This window comes from Cordyceps javanica, chromosome 2 (assembly GCF_051103115.1).
Source record: "Cordyceps javanica chromosome 2, complete sequence".
Classification (NCBI taxonomy): Eukaryota; Fungi; Ascomycota; class Sordariomycetes; order Hypocreales; family Cordycipitaceae; genus Cordyceps; species Cordyceps javanica.
This window is the reverse complement of record NC_139296.1, coordinates 4,916,015-4,932,328: the sequence shown is the minus strand read 5'-3', so window position 1 is coordinate 4,932,328 and position 16,314 is coordinate 4,916,015. Positions and strand designations below refer to the sequence as shown.

General features: G+C 50.5%; 3 protein-coding genes across 3 annotated transcripts; 2 read left to right on the top strand and 1 right to left on the bottom strand.

Moving 5' to 3' along the window:
• Nucleotides 1–1,017: 1,017 nt before the first annotated feature.
• V2A60_003961 (ribosome biogenesis protein ERB1) lies at nt 1,018–3,304 on the top strand (the record flags this gene model as incomplete). Its single annotated transcript, XM_083255285.1, has 2 exons — nt 1,018–1,629; nt 1,682–3,304. The coding sequence occupies 2 exons, from the start codon at nt 1,018–1,020 to the stop codon at nt 3,302–3,304; spliced, it is 2,235 nt and encodes a 744-aa protein (XP_083111411.1).
• Nucleotides 3,305–3,613: 309 nt separating this feature from the next.
• V2A60_003960 (uncharacterized protein) lies at nt 3,614–11,597 on the bottom strand (the record flags this gene model as incomplete). Its single annotated transcript, XM_083255284.1, has 13 exons — nt 3,614–4,824; nt 4,871–5,233; nt 6,832–7,239; nt 7,298–7,796; nt 8,419–8,485; nt 8,544–9,245; nt 9,293–9,695; nt 9,750–9,991; nt 10,043–10,682; nt 10,737–10,770; nt 10,819–10,898; nt 10,954–11,272; nt 11,322–11,597. The coding sequence occupies 13 exons, from the start codon at nt 11,595–11,597 to the stop codon at nt 3,614–3,616; spliced, it is 5,244 nt and encodes a 1,747-aa protein (XP_083111410.1).
• Nucleotides 11,598–13,788: 2,191 nt separating this feature from the next.
• On the top strand, nt 13,789–15,942 carry V2A60_003959 (fimbrin; the record flags this gene model as incomplete). The annotated part of the gene is made up of 5 exons (XM_083255283.1): nt 13,789–13,811; nt 13,864–14,074; nt 14,130–14,818; nt 14,870–15,855; nt 15,911–15,942. 5 exons carry the CDS (start codon nt 13,789–13,791, stop codon nt 15,940–15,942), a joined length of 1,941 nt encoding a protein of 646 aa, XP_083111409.1.
• Nucleotides 15,943–16,314: the final 372 nt, after the last annotated feature.

Sequence of the window (16,314 nt, the reverse complement as noted above, 5' to 3'; positions counted from 1 at the left end):
ATAGAGACACTGTTCATACTACGTAATTGCTACTAACTACTGTCGTCACAAAGACATAGATAGATTAAAGAGCGTAGGTTTTCCCCCAGGTATACCTAGTTTTTCCTACCCTCACTAAGCTCATAGAAGTACTGTATAGGCTATAGAGCCTCGTCAGAGTATAAATATCAATTAATCAATTAATATATAAAAATTAATTTTTTTAATATAGGATTAAGATTAATTAATTCTAGTTTTTAAGATTTTTTATATATTTTTATTATAATAATTAAGTTTATTTTTAATATATTTAGAAATTAGAATCTGTTAGTATTTTGTATATATTATATATAGAGCGCACTATCTGGCCTACACCCTCTGCTGGCCGGCACTCTATACAGCACCCAACTGCGCAAGCAGTGGGTGTGTGGCACGAGTAGTACCGATCTACACCTGAGTGCTGAAATGGTATTCAGGTGGGTAGCGGGAGGCGCAAGGAGCCAGAGCTTCGTGGATGCCGCAGGAAGGCTTTCATGAAAGACAGGCACCCAGTTCTCAAGCCGCCCCTGGCTGGTGGCGGAAGGAAACCCTGCTAAAATGACAAGCTCTGGCTGCTCCGTCAAATCATTGCCCTTCGGAGAGGCGTAGCAAATCATCTCGAAAGAGCTCATGATGGATATAATTAACGTGTTGTTCAGAGCAGGTTCGCGGATATCGTTCCTTAGAGAAGTCATTGCATCAACAGCTACCTGAGTGACTAGTGCTAAGTACCTAAGGATCCCGTGCGTTAAACAAAAAGTTGCACCCGTGCTCACCAGTGTGTTGGCCGCCAGGGGGTACTTTGCTGGGATGCGGCAGGCCCCCACAAGGTACTCGCTGACAAGTGTAGGTACTTTGGCTGCGTGAGAAACGTCGACTGCGCCACAGCTCTTATCGGCCTGGTGATCGCCCGATAAGGCTTACAAAAAAAAAGTTCTTGAGGAACGCCAACCACCACCATACTCTCTACACCCATTGTGCAACAACCAATCCGACACAATGGCTCGCCCAGTGCCGAAGAGGAAAAATCCGTCAGACATTGAACTGTCTGATGAAGAGTTTGACGGCCTTCTCGAGGGTGTCTTATCGCAAAGCGAAGACGAAGACGGCGATTTTGACGAGTCGGACGGCGAACCAGGCCTCGAAGATGGGTCGAGCGACGATCTACCTGAAGACCCCGATGAGGACGAGGATCCGGACGAAGAAGACGAAGAGGCCAAAGAACATGGCGAGGATGACAAGGAACGGCCCTACAAGGTTGTGGCGGACGCGAATGGCGGCGTACGCTATGAGTACGAGGAGATTGATCCCGTCTACGACAGCGACGATAGCGACGCTCAAGGTCCCACCAACACGATTGGAAATATTCCGTTGTCATTTTACGACTCATATCCTCACATCGGATACGACATCAATGGCAAGAAAATTATGCGCCCCGCCACAGGTGAGGCGCTCGATGCTCTCCTCGATAGCATTGAGCTGCCAAAGGGCTGGACCGGCTTGACGGACCCAGAGACTGGTAAGCCACTGAACCTGAGCCAGGACGAGCTTGAGCTTCTCCGGAAGCTTCAGCTGAATGAGATGCCAGAGGAAGGATACGATCCCTATCCCGTAAGTATACAAGCACGTTGACTTTTTTTGAAACTCTTGCTGACCTGAGCAGGATATGGTGCCTTACTTCACAAGTATTGAAGAAAAAATGCCGCTAAGCGCGGCACCGGAGCCCAAGAGACGATTTGTCCCCTCCAAGCACGAAGCCAAGCGTGTCGCCCAGCTCGTGCGTGCCATCAAGGCGGGCAAGATCCTGCCCTACAAGCCACCAGAGGAAGAGGATGACGCCGGGAAGGAAGCAGGGGCCTACTACGACATCTGGGCCAACGAAGAGCCTCAGGACAGAGGCGTCATGCACATCCCAGCGCCCAAGCTGGCACCGCCCGGATACGACCTCAGCTACAACCCGCCACCCGAATACCTCCCAACCAACGAGGAAAAGGAGACCTGGGAGGTTCAGGACCCCGAAGAGAGAGAAAAGGAGTATCTACCTCAGAAGTATGACGCCCTTCGACGAGTACCCGGATACGGGGAATTCGTCAAGGAGCGGTTCGAGCGCTGCCTGGACCTCTACCTAGCACCGCGCGTCCGCAAGAACAGACTCAACATTGACCCCAACTCGCTTCTTCCTAAACTGCCGCGCCCCGAGGAGCTCAAACCTTTCCCCTCGCTATGCCAGACCATTTTTCGAGGCCATGATGGCCGCGTGCGCACGGTGGCTTTCAGTCCTGATGGCGAATGGATTGCCTCAGGTGGTGATGACGGCACGGTCCGTGTCTGGGCGCTTAATGGTCACCAGGAATGGTCTGCCAAGCTGAGCTCCGAGGAGGCTGTCCAGGTCGTTCGATGGCGCCCAGTCAAGGACACATTCATTCTAGCCGCGGCCGCGGGCGAAGACCTCTTCTTCGCCTACCCACCACTGGCTAGCGATGCTGTTGAAAAGGCCAGTCGAGATGTGCTGGATGCTGGTTTCGGCTACGCCGCCGGCGGTACCCAGCATAATTCAGCCGCCGCCAGAACGGAAGGACCGGCCAAGTGGGCGCGACCAGGATCGAAGCTAGAGAATGCGGGTGTCCTGCTCAAGGCCACGGTGCGCGCCGTGATCAAGACCATTGACTGGCACCGACGAGGTGACTTCCTGTGTACCGTCTCCCCGACCGGCCAGCGCAGCTCGGTTGCTGTCCACACCCTTTCGAAGCACCTCAGCCAGATTCCCTTCCGTCGCCTACCTGGTCTAGCTCAGACGGCCCATTTCCACCCTTCCCGCCCCCTCTTCTTCGTCGCCACACAGCGCATGATTCGATGCTACGACCTGCAGAGACAGGAGCTCGTCAAGGTGCTACAGCCCGGTGCCCGGTGGATCTCGTCTTTCGATATTCACCCTGGTGGCGACAATCTAATCGTTGGCTCCTACGATCGCCGTCTGCTTTGGCATGACCTGGACCTCTCGAGCAGACCATACAAGACGATGCGCTTTCACGCTGAGGCCATCCGCGCCGTCAAGTATCACCGCTCGCTACCTCTTTTTGCTGATGCCAGTGATGACGGCTCCCTGCAAATCTTCCACGGCAAGGTAGTGAGCGATCTGATGGAAAATGCTACCATCGTTCCAGTCAAGATGCTCAAGGGCCATCGCGTCGTCAGTAAACTCGGTGTCTTGGACGTCGACTGGCATCCCAAACACCCCTGGTGCATAAGCGCCGGTGCCGACGGTACATGTAGGCTATGGGCGTAATGTGCGGCTGCTTGATGTCAGGTTTAGACCGTCATGGTAGACCGTCATGGGTTGGAATATGGGCGGATATTGTTGACGCACGCGAAATGTACATAAATAATTAGAACTAAACGAAAAGCATCTGAATTGATTAAAGTTGAAAGCGCAAATTTGCACGCATTATAGCAAACAGACTTGCTGCCACGTAGTTTCGAAAAAGACAGAAACCGCCGATTTCCTGTATAGTCAAGCATCTGCTCCTCCCCATCAACCCGCCGCCACGGTGCCTGATCCATACTCGTTACCGCTCATTCTTCTCTGTTTTATTAGCTACAGCTCCTCCTGGACCTTGGCGGCTTTCTTGCGCGCAGCGGTGTCGGCTTCGCCTGCCTTCTCCTTGGCTGCCTCGGAACCGGCACGGATTTGCTTCTGAAGCCAGCTCAGACCGCTGGCAAGGGCGCCCTCGACTTGGGCAAGCAGGGTGCCGTGAGGCGTCGTCGTACCATACTTGAAATAGGTCCACTGCTTGCGTGCGAGAGCCTTCAATTCGTCGAGGCTAGAGCTCTGCGGAACAGGAACGCCGTAGCTGTCGAGGTAGGCCTTGAGGTCCGACTCGGACCAGGCTTCGAATGCATTATCCTTTACCTCGCTGCTAAGTTCAGCACCATACTTCTTCGCCGCCTCATACCCCTCGCCACCCTTCTTCTCAGCCTTAGCGTAAGCAGCTTGGGCAGTCTTAACTAGCTCATCACGAGTGGCATCAGCCTTCTTTGAGGCCGCCTTGGCAGCTTTGTCACCGTGCTTTTGGAGATACTTTTGTAAAGTCTCCGTGTCAAAGTCATCAAACGTCCAGGCCGTCCAACCAGAAGCAGCCTTGTGAGAGTGTTTGCGCACCAGGGCGCGGAGGCTATCAAGATTGGAGTTCTGAGGAACAGGAATACCGCGTGCGTCCAGGTACGCCTTGAGGCGGCTCTCAGACCAGGTGCTTGAGGCCTCTTCAAAAGCCCTTTGGGCAATCAGTGTAGCATCCTCGCTGGCCTTGGCGTACTCGTTGCTGGCTCGGCTCGTGGCGGCACCAAAGGCTTTGGTAGCCTTTCCGTGTACATCGTGCCCCATGATCTCGGCACGGTGCTGGCGGATGGCGGCACGGAATTCATTGAGTTTGGTACCCTGGGGGACGGAGATGCCGTTCTCGTCGGCGAATTTCTTCAGGTCCGATTCGCTCCATGCATCAATCACCTCGTCGGTGACCTTGGCATAGGCAGTCTTGGCGCGGGCCCTTACCTTGGCCTCTTGCTCCTGGCCCTTGAGATAAGCAAGGTGAGAGTTGCGCCGGACGGCAGCAACCAAAGCGTTACGGTTGGAGCGTTGGGGAGCAGGGAATCCATTCTTGTCCAGCCACTTCTTGAGATCAGAGTCGGACCAGGATTCGTAAAGCCAGTCTCCGGGATAGGAGAGAGTTTCACCTGCCGCCTGGGAGCCGACCTCGAAGCCACGTCGAGCCTTGGCCAAAAGCGCATCACGGTTACTGGTAGCAGGGACTGATGTCGTCAGTACATTGTGGACACTAGCGTGGCAAGTACTTACCAGGAATTCCCTGCTTATCACAAAGTGCTTTGAGCTGGCTGTCGGACCAGGTATCGAGGATCCAATCCTTGGTTTCCGTAACAACTTTGCCAGCCGCCTCCTCTGATCCGTACCAATTGGCCTTGACGCTTTCCATCAAGCTCTCGGCCGTCTCATCGGCACCTGCCTTGGCTGCCTTGCCTCGAGAGACAAGGAAAGTGCTCAGCTCGGAAGGGCTCCATTTGCGATATGGTTCGATGACGTAGTCATTCCAGTTTTTTTGAACGAGGTCCTCGATATCCTTCCGGTCAGCTGGCTTGGGATGCGGTATGCCGTGGTCAGACAGCCATCTCTCAAGCTCGGTCTCATGCCACTTGTTGTATACTAACGGCGTTAGCGACGGTTGACTGTTTCTTGTGTAAACGCGCCATGTACCTGCACGCTGGCCAGGGAGCCAGCTGCTACCGGCTACCTGAGCCGCCAGAGCACCAACGGTTAGAAGAAGGCTGAGATTGCGCATTGCGTTGGACGTAGATGGGCGGTGAATGTATTGGTAGGAACGGAATGATCATTAATGGAAAGCTACGGGGCTATGGGAGGTACATATAGTTACACTCTTGCAAGAGAGCTGCATTACCTGCTTATAACGTCATACTTTTAGCTTCTCCCTGATTCACATTCTGGGCTTGGCCAGCCAACCATTTGGGGGGGGCGTGTTGGGACCAAGTGTTTGGAGGCTGGTGGGAGTATCTGAAAGGTATATAATGGGCTACGTACCCTTACACAGCTGTGCATGGAATGCGTAGGTGTACTTGGTAAGGACCAATATTCGCTGCGAGCGTCAAGGCTCGAAGTCAATGACGTAATGTGTGCGCCACCAGAACATGCACCGATGCACAAGCCCTTGCTTTATTCTTTGAGTAGATACGGCTATGTATCGATACACTGTTACAGGCTGCATGTTTTTCCAGCAAGCCGATGACCTACCTTCACCGCCAAGTATAAGCGCGCCAGGCGTTTGGTAGAGTGTCCAGAAGATGACTTTGATATACATATGTGGCGTGCTGTATCAGTACAGCAACGCAACTATCTAGGAGGCGAACTCTCTGGCCTTTGGGATCAACATCCTCTCTTCGCTTACCCGCGATTCTAGAAACTCTGTGGCCTACCTAGAATGCGCGATAGATTAAATTACCGTCCACACACTACTACTACTTTTTATGCCTTCCTCTTCTTAGCCATATGACGATGATGCTGCGTTCAAGGTATTTATTTTTTAAGATAATAATATGTTGCTAAAATTTGGCAGCAGATCGGGAGTCGCAAACTCGGAAAAGTCCTTTTTCTGCTCATAATTTTCGAAAACTAGAAGATCCCAGAAAGTCTCTTCTATTATTAGTCTATGGCCAGTTTATTTATTAACGTCGTTTTAGGTGATTACTTGTTGTCCAGGCAGTTTGTGCTATAATTAATAAATATTACTGCTTAAATGGGTCGCGCTTGCCTTGGGTTTAAGAGACGTGCCTCAAGCGCTTGCCGCCAAACTTTTTTTTTTTTCCGTATCCTCGCCTCCAACACCGATTCAGCGGATGAAATAAAAATGATTCTTGAGCTCAACGACAAGTCTAGAATGGCACTGCCCTAGTACATGAAAAAACTTGGGCGAGCAAAATATTTTAATAATCTCTCCATCCGTATTTCTAGCTTCCTCTTTCAAGCACCGTGCTTGTTGTTATGGCTTTCTCCTTACTCTATATATGTCATACTTTTATTCTCGGTAATATTGAGGAGCTCCACGGAGCATTCGAAGTGCGGCTCTTCTTGATTTTTGTATCTTATTCTGACTAAGCCTGACTACCTAGCAAAAAAGTCTGTAATTTTTTGCGCTCTTTTGGAGACAGTAGCCGGTTTTTTATCAACGTTGTGCGTTGAGCTGATAGCGTTTTTGAAGGTCGTCTGCTTTTTCACTGGCGCTGGCGCACACCCATCATCTGGTAGCTGCTTCCGCTTCTCTCCAGACACCTTAGGCTCAACGATGTGTTTTGCTTCAGACTTCTTAGGTGATCCAGCCTTCTCCGTTACAGGACCGGAGAAGTAGTTGGCGATGTTCGACTTGTTGTCCCTGCTGTAGAGTGGTTTGATAAATGCTGCCGAGTCATTTCCTACTTTGCCTACATCCTTGGTGACCGGGTACACCTCAACGTCGCCGTGAAAAGGCTGCAGTAAGGACTGTAGGTCCCTTGACCACTCATACGTATTTGGGTCGAGCCATTGTCGCATGGCACAAGAACCAGGCTCGAGGATAACGGGCATACGGTCGTGTAAAAATTTCAGCTGTTTGTTTGAATCCGTGGTGATGATTGTAAAAGTATACAGTTTTTCATCAGAGTCTATATTAGTATTAGTATTGCAGTGTCACGTTCGTGCTCTAAGCAGCCGTGCAAGTACCTTGGTATTGCACGCAATCCCACAGACCGGCAAAGCACATCAGCTGGTCGTCCGCTCTTTTGATATAATGAGGCAGCTTGTCTTTCGGCCCAGTCTTGAGCCATTCATAGAACCCTTGCGCAATGACGATGCATCGCTTCCGTGCCTTCATGGTTGCCCACATTCCGCCTGGAGCGCTGAGGGAATCGGACCTGCAATTGATAGTCTTGAGCATGGAAGCATAATCAGGATTGCGCTTGGACCAGAAGGGTATTAGGCCCCATTTCATAGACTGCAGTTTGTAGCTCTTCGTTTGATCGTCCCGGTGCTGTACTGCCTTGGCCGTTCCATCCGGATCTGGTCCGGCGCCGTAATCAGGCGTGTCAGCTCGGTACACGGCCCCATAATACCCGGGTGCAAAATTGTAAGACTGCCGCGGTGCATGATTTCCATCGTCTTCTGGTGCATCATCTACTGACATCCCAGCATCTTCTATTATCTGCCGGATATCGGACGGCCGCTACGTTCATCAGTAAAGCTTCGTCAGCTGGCGCATGAAACGGTGACGTCCACAAGGCTAACGGCTATCTCGTACTCACCAGCGCCAACGCATATCTTCCGCACATCTTATTCAACTTCTGAGCCGGCAGAAACAGAAGTCAGTCACAATGTGTGAGTTTGTATGAGCTAATAATACGTCAGGTACAGCTAGTAGCTGCGTCCAGCTCTCGGCTTTGAACGACAGTTGAGCACACGTGACTCAATAGTACGTGACAGTACAAGCACGAGAAGATTTATAGTGCGAGGTGATTATAAGTGGAACATGTACATGTCAAAAATATAGCATCAGAAGCTTGAGAAATTATGACCGTCTCAATGATAACTTCCTGATACTAACTATCTAGCTCTTCATTTAAGTGGAATGAGTATGAGGGTCCAGTCACCGAGGGTATCTTTGCCTCCCTCCACTAAATCTTACGTCACCAGTTGTGTGTAGAAAATCCGGGCCAATGTGGAAGGTGTCTGCTAGTGGCAGCTTCGTGGTTATCCTATCTCTGATGTACGTTTGGGTTGCCATTCGCATTTCTGCCGGGCCTTCTTGTCGTCTGCGAGAGAACTTGAGATAGTATAAAATGGCTGACGTCCTCCTCTCCCCAGTAGCCAATGTGTGAGGCAATGGTGCTGATGGGGTTGAAATCCAGAGGTCCTCTTGAGAGAATTATTCATGTTAGCCAAACATCATTAGAACAGTACCAACCTAACTTACTCTTGAATGCTAAAATCCACGCGTCCATTGCGATTGAGTGCCCAGACTTTCCTCTGGGCTTTGCGCCGCTTCTGGTTTTTGTGGTCTTTGCCATCACCACGAGCTACCTCTGGGGCCTCTTCGCTGCGCTCATCGTTCATCTGGAATCGTGAGTACAGCGTAGCAATTTGGCTGCTCTGGTCCAACAATGCCTCTTCATCTTCTGGGCCCTGGCTATCACTGCCCGCCTCAGTTTCTCTCTCTTTTGTTTCCATTCGTGTCGACATGTCATAAGTCTCAGCCGACCTACTTTCCTTCATTATTCCCTGGGCCTCTTCACTGCTGATTCGGAGTGATGATGGTAACAAATTGGTTGAAAGTCCGGTACTTAAGCTGGCAAAGAGACCGCTAACGCTCTGGCCGACTTTCGTTCCAATACCGGTGAGCCCCTGTGACCCTACTACTCCAAATAGACTTTTCTTTGTATAAGGGAGGTTATGTGGCTTCATAGAAGCCATGGAAGGCGAAATTAGGGGCTCCAATCGGTAGCTGATTGGGTCAGACGGATAGAAAATGTTGAACAGCTGCTGCGCATCTGGCCGCGAGATTGCATAATCGAAACCCGAGCCAGGTAGAAATTCATCGTCCATATTTTCTGAGTCTATGGTCCTGGCCAAACCTACTTTTGAAGTGTTTCGATCCGCCGGGCGCGCCGCGATGGTTCTGCGAAGATTATTAGCTGAGCTTTACGTGAAGATTGGTGTTCATACCTGCCAGTAAGCATTTGAAACAACCCAATTGGTGACCCTAGACAATAGAAATCCTCCACATCAAAGTCCAGCGTATCATTCGTCTCGGGTGGCGTGGGGCCGTGGTGAGGCAAGAAACGTAATGGGTTCGGCTTCGGTTCATGGCGACGCTGTCTATTTTCATGGCAAAGAATGTCGAACAAGATGGCGGAGCCTAGCGAGTGGCCAACAAGGTGTATCTTTCCTTGAAAATTTGGGTTGCGCTGCCGGAATAAGTCAACTATACGGTTTGACTCTTCAATCACGGTTTGCGCAATCTCAGTCCTGTACGAGCTCTGATACAGAAGGACGTCGAGGGCCAGATCGGAGATGAGCGATCGGGCAAACGCAACACCGTCTATTGTGATATCTTCTAGTGTTGGATCTGGATTTGTATTCTTTAGATAATGAACGCGGAAATGGTGTGGAAGGGTCTCACAAGTTTCTTCCTCGTCATGGGCCGCGGCAACATCGGTTTCGTCAGCTTGCATTTTCTTCTTCTTTCCTCTTGGGAAGTCGACATTGTGGCGCCAGCACACTGGTAAAACTTGTATACGACAATTTCCTGGGCCCTTGCCATCGTCCACGTTCATAGATCGTAGTTCTGGTGAGTTCGTGTACACTCCCTTCAGAGTCTTACGCAAGACATTAACGTCGTGTATGAAATTGACGCTCTGCGTTCTACGCCATTCGTCAGCTTTCCTCATACTGCCTCGAGTTTCATGGCTATACCTTAGACCTAGTCGCTGTCCGATCCCATGTGTGACCAGCACCAGGTGCTCGATGTCTCGATTCTGTGACTCGCCGTGTTGGGTATGGTAGTCATGACGCATCTCCTCCTCATTCAGCTTTCGAACATCTCTTTCGCTGGTTGCTGTGCGACGATCTTCACTCTCTATAATCGTTGAAAGTCTCCTTTGCAGGATGGTTTTGCCGGTCCGAGCTGCCTCCCCCACCCCGGATGTTTCGTTGCTCGCATCTGCATCGGCGTTGTATGGCTTCTCTGTGGGCACTTTTCGGTCTTCATTATAGGCAGTCAGGGTAGTCTTGTCGCTTTTTTCTTTTTCTTTGGCTTTATTCTGGTCTGAGAAGCCTCTGATCAACTTCACACCACTCATGTGCCCGCCTCCTGCGAAACGTTCGTAGGCAGATGCCGCTACCCACGATAAGACGCCATCTGATACCAGCCAGGCAGTGCTTGCATCTTCGTATGTGACAGTGTTGTTCATGTAGATTCCAAATAGGCGGTGCGATTTCAACTTGGTCTGCTTTGCCTCCGTTTCCTGAGTACTGCGGTTTGCAGCTGCGACGAAGGTCTCATTTCTCGCGGTCGTTGTGCAGGCATGGCCCTGTTTCGGGTTGAGTTTTTTCTCTGTGTAGGGACTATCAGTATTCTTGTTGGTCGCTTTGCTATGACAATACACACCTGGCTCGATCCATGCTTTCATCTTCAGGTACCCCTTACCCGCGTTAGTATAGTTACAGACAGCTTTTGATTGCAGCCTCACTTCTTCCAACTGCGCAGCAAGGGTTTCTTCGCATGGTCTCAAATTGGTGCCATCTTGGTAAAACCAAGTCCCACGGCGAACTTCCATTGTTAATGTTAGCGTTGGTTGTAACTATGCCTGGCGGGTGACACTGACCTTCGTAGACGGGTCCAGGCCAGTAAACTGGACAAAGTTCTCGCTGCTTGACACTGACGTCGAACAAAAAATCTTCATTTACTGGCACCCGAACGTCCTTTTCTTGAAGTTCGCTGCTGCTACGCTGCGGTTCGGTTTCTGTGCCGCCTTCTTTCTTGTTTCGTAACTCCTCATCGACTTCGAGGAGGGTTTGGTACTGCGATTCAATCCTCTTCGAGTCCTCCGCATTAAATGCAGAGAATCTCTTCGGTTTTGCCGGAACTTTAGCTTCCTTGGTACCTTTTACCTCAAAAGGCGGCAACGTAGTCCGCTTCGGTGCCTACGGCAGTGTCAGCGTTCAGTATATCATGCTTGTGCGAAGTTCTTACATCAACAGCGTGAAACCATCGGACTGTGGGGCGGGGACAGTCTTTTGGGTAACTTCGGAAGCTTTGTCCATGGAATGGTGTAGTGAGGTGGTTTGTTGCAGTGCTGATATTGGGTGTTTTCGCTTCTTCGGCCCCGTCTTTCCCTGACTGTGTCCCAGGTGGCTTGGCACCATTCCATATTCCAATAGAGCTAAACGCAGAACTCCAGTATGGTGTTTCTTGTGTTCCGCTGTCTTTCGGCTTGCCGATTGATGCGCCTTCGTCATTTGTGCACATCATTTGCCGCCGCAGCAAGCTAGCTGTATAACATGTGATGAGTTGTCTCGTTGGAAGTCTCGGGCGAAGCCCTGACTTGTTGCAAAGTAGCGCCACTGTTTTATCCTTTCGTCGAGCTGAAGCTCGATAGATCAGGCGCCTCGCTTACTTTTTCTGGCCTGCTCTTTTGTGCCAGCCCGCATATGTCGTGGAATGAAATGAATGGTGTTGCTGCAGCCTGGGTGGGGCTGTTTCGTCGATAACCGCGCAGGTGGCCTCATTCTATTCCATCTTCTCCACGCGCAACGGTTGCAGCACACGCGGCGCAGGAATCTGATTTACCGGTTCTCCAAGGCTTGATACTATTAGCGAACATTACGGGATTATGCGGAGGTGGACGCTTGAAGTTGACGCCACGGTTGGGGGCAATTTACTATGCGAAGCTACCCTACAGCTGCAATCTGTTACAAATGGTGGCTACGAAAATGCACTCGGTGTGCGATCTCCCGCCCGATGTTTGATTGTGTGCTATTGGACCCTGCCCTTGGATTGACCTATATGTACTAACAGTTTATTCCCACACCACGCTGCAACGGCACCCGCTGTGGCTGATAATGAATAGTGGTCTACATGGACAAAAACCCCGAATCAGCGATACTTAAAAACGGGCTGCCCAGCTCCGCAGACAAAGCAGCAGCAGTGCGCCCCTCGCCGTCCATCAAACTCCTAACGTCCGCGTCGCTACTGACATTGAGTCGTCCAAGACCAATAGACTCAACGCCTTGCCTTGCCTCGACGGGGAAAACGTTCGATGGCAGCGAGGAAGAAAGCCAAAGTAGCAGCCACGCAACGCCCTCATGCCGGTTCTCGACGGCTAAATGGAGACCACTCTTCAAACCAGATAAGGGATCCTGATAACGAATCATCGAGCCAAGATCAGGTATCTGATCGCCAGATTGGTATAACAGTTCAACGAGACCGTCGAGATCGCCCCCTGCGCACATCAGATGAAAAGCTCGCGCTGGAGCAGCCTCGGGGTGCGCCTCTAGATATGCCTCCTCTTCCACGGATGACGAGATATCCAACCCTTCCTGCTTACCGCCTTCATTCGTATACCGCACGAGAATTGCAGGGCCGCCTGCAGCGCAAGAGCTGCCAGGGGCGGAGTTCGAAATGTTCTCTCCACAGGAAGGACACTGGAAGTTGGACATCACCGAAGAAGCGTAATCCATGAAACATTGCCTATGTGAAGATTAGTTACCAACTATTTCGACTACTACCAACCCAAAGCATGCCGATGGTCCCTACCAGTGGTAATGACAATGGCAGGAGAGTTCGATATCATCTGGGTAATTAATTGTACCGGCCTCTTCCCCCTCCTCATCACTGTCAGCCATATGGAGCACAAGAGGCTCATAGCATGCCTTGCAAAACGACATTTTTTCTCTCTATATGCTGCAATGAAGGTTGCTGTGGAGGCCAGAAAAATTTCCCAGCCGAGAACCGGGTACCTGGGCTGGCCCAGACCCGCTATAGCTACAACACGACCTGGTCCTCAGTACGTGTCGAATCCTACTTATGACTTTCGCGGAGTACAAGTGTATGTATACTTGCCCAGGTTCATATGAAGGCACCTGATTAACTGGGTGGGGAGGTGCAAGAACCCTGCGGAGGATTGTGAAAGTAAGCCAGTATCAAAGATTTGACAATATGACTGGTGCAATTGGCATGCGAGAAGAAGCCTCATTCGATGATTCGAACTTGCAAAACGATCGCATTCGGTCCGAAAGTGCTGACGAAAGCACAACGTTATTGTCTGAAAACTGTCAGCCTCCCTCATATGGGTAACAGTAAAATATGTGTTGCGCGGCGGCGTCATGGCCAGTGGTGCTGCCCCACTAGACATTACATCACTCCTTGCCCCGCCACAGCGCTCCCCTTCTGCTGTCGCAAACTCTCTCATCGAACAACGTCGATCTACAGGTTGACTTACTGGCTGCGGCGCAAGTATCTTTCCCAAAGACAGTGTCCGAAAGTACGTGAATGAACAAAATAAGTGTTTGGAAACCTTCTAACAGAGCGCACCCGCTAGAACGCACAGCCGCGAGCTCCGAAGAACGCACATATTTGCCTTAAAAGGTTACGCGCCAAAGAGCAAAATAACCACGAACGGGCAACATCCATCACCAAAACATCCAACAGACAGGCCAAAATGAATGTCCTCAAGCTTCAAAAGTATGAAAATATGACCACAACATCTGAATCGAGGCTTACATTTGCCCTACAGGAAATTCCCCCAATTCCAGCAGAACGAGATTTTTTCGCTGTCAGATGCATTCCAGCGACTCGATGTAGACGACCGAGGGTACCTTGACGAGGCAACAGCAATCAAGGCTACACAGCAAAGCGAGAACCTGCCATACGATGTCGTACGACAGGCACTCAAAGAAGTTGAGCTGGATTCGTCCAGACGCGTTGAGCTTGAAGACTATGTCGGAGTGAGTTGTGCTGAGTGTTCCATTACTCATGGATCATCTAACAGGTATATAATAGCTTGTATCAAAGCTTCGAGACTCATCTCCTGCCCAGAAGCGCATGTCTGCCGGGCCAGCTCCGTCCTCAAGCGGTGTCGTCACTCAGCGGACTGGCGGGCACTCTTCGAAGGGAAGCGTAAGTGGGAAAATCCAAGTACAGGGGTCCAGCGCAAATATAACGCACACGATCAACGAAGACGAACGAACAGAGTTCACTCGTCATATAAATGCTGTTCTAGCTGGCGATGCAGACATTGGTAACCGTCTCCCTTTCCCCACCGATACCTTCGAAATGTTTGACGACTGCAAGGACGGACTGGTCCTCGCCAAACTCATCAACGATAGTGTCCCGGATACCATTGACGAGCGCGTTTTGAATATGCCTGGCAAGAAGACCAAGAGTCTCAACGCGTTTCAGATGAGTGAGAACAACAACATCGTCATTGAGTCTTGCAAGGGTATTGGTTGTTCTGTAGTCAACATTGGCGCAGGTGACATTATAGAAGTGCGCGAGCATCTGATCCTGGGGCTTATTTGGCAAATTATTCGTCGTGGGCTTCTCGGAAAGATTGACATAAAGCTGCATCCTGAGCTCTACCGCTTGCTGGAAGAAGACGAAACTCTAGAACAGTTTCTCCGACTCCCACCCGAGCAGATTCTTCTGCGATGGTTCAATTACCACCTCAAAGCAGCGAGTTGGTCCCGAAGGTTTGTAACCATCACATTACGAATCTACACCAAGCTAACATGACTATGAAGAGTCTCCAACTTCTCCACTGACGTGAAGGATGGCGAGAACTATGCTGTGCTACTTGCCCAGATTGGAAGTGACCACGGTTGCACCAGAGCGCCACTGCAGACAAGTGATCTTCTACAAAGAGCCGAAGAAGTTCTAAAGGAGGCTGAAAAGCTCCAATGCCGAAAGTTCCTCACCCCAACGTCGCTTGTTGCTGGTAACCCGAAGCTGAACCTCGCTTTTGTTGCCAATCTGTTTAACAATCATCCCGCTCTGGACCCGATTACAGAGGAAGAAAAGCTCGAAGTCGAAGATTTTGATGCGGAAGGAGAGAGAGAGGCAAGAGTATTCACACTATGGCTCAATAGCTTGGACGTTCAGCCAGCTGTGGTGTCTTTCTTCGACGACCTACGCGACGGCAACATCCTCCTGCAGGCATACGATAAGGTCATTCAAGGTTCCGTCAACTGGCGCCATGTCAACAAACCTCCTGCGCATGGCGGTGAATTGATCAGATTCAAGGCTGTAGAGAATACCAACTATGCAATCGAACTTGGCAAGCAAATTGGGTTTTCGTTGGTCGGCATTCAGGGTGCGGACATCACTGATGGGCAAAGGACTCTAACACTTGGTTTAGTATGGCAGCTTATGAGAAAGAACATCACAGTGACTCTTTCCTCTCTTGCGCAGAAGCTTGGCAAGCGAGAAATCACCGATGCCGAGATGGTTCGCTGGGCAAATGAAATGTCCAAACGAGGTGGACGCAACTCTGCCATCAGGTCATTCAAGGACCCGGCAATCGCGACTGGAGTGTTCTTGCTCGACGTATTGAACGGTATAAAGAGCAGCTACGTTGATTACGATCTGGTTACTCATGGACAGACGGACGAAGATGCATACATGAACGCTAAGCTCAGCATCAGTATTGCCCGAAAGCTTGGTGCTACAATCTGGCTCGTGCCGGAGGATATTTGCCAAGTCAGAAGCCGTCTTGTGACAACTTTCATTGGTATGCCTATCATTGATCCCCATCCAAGTTCTAATACTAATGCAAACCTGCTCAGGCTCTCTCATGGCTACGCACGAGAAGATGTAAGAGAGCGATGAGCCAGCGCAATTCCTTCTCAGAGAAACAACTTTGGCCCGAGAAGCGCGGCATAGACCTTATGATGCCGCAAAAATGAATTGGATTCGAAGCTCTTGATATCGTTCCGTGAGACACACTGTCAAGTTGCCGTTTTGTAGCATATAAACAAGTAGTCTAGGTTTGAGGAAGTTTCTCATCATAGAATGAGATACAAGCTGCACAAGACGCTTGGTCCAGTGTATATACCGAGCCAAAAAAGCAAATTACCCACTGTTTTCCGGCCCATCAACCATCGTGTTTGACTTAAACGAACGAGCTGCTCACAGTTAGCAATCCCTGGCTATTCACGATGCGCTGGTCAATGAGCTTCAACATACGGGT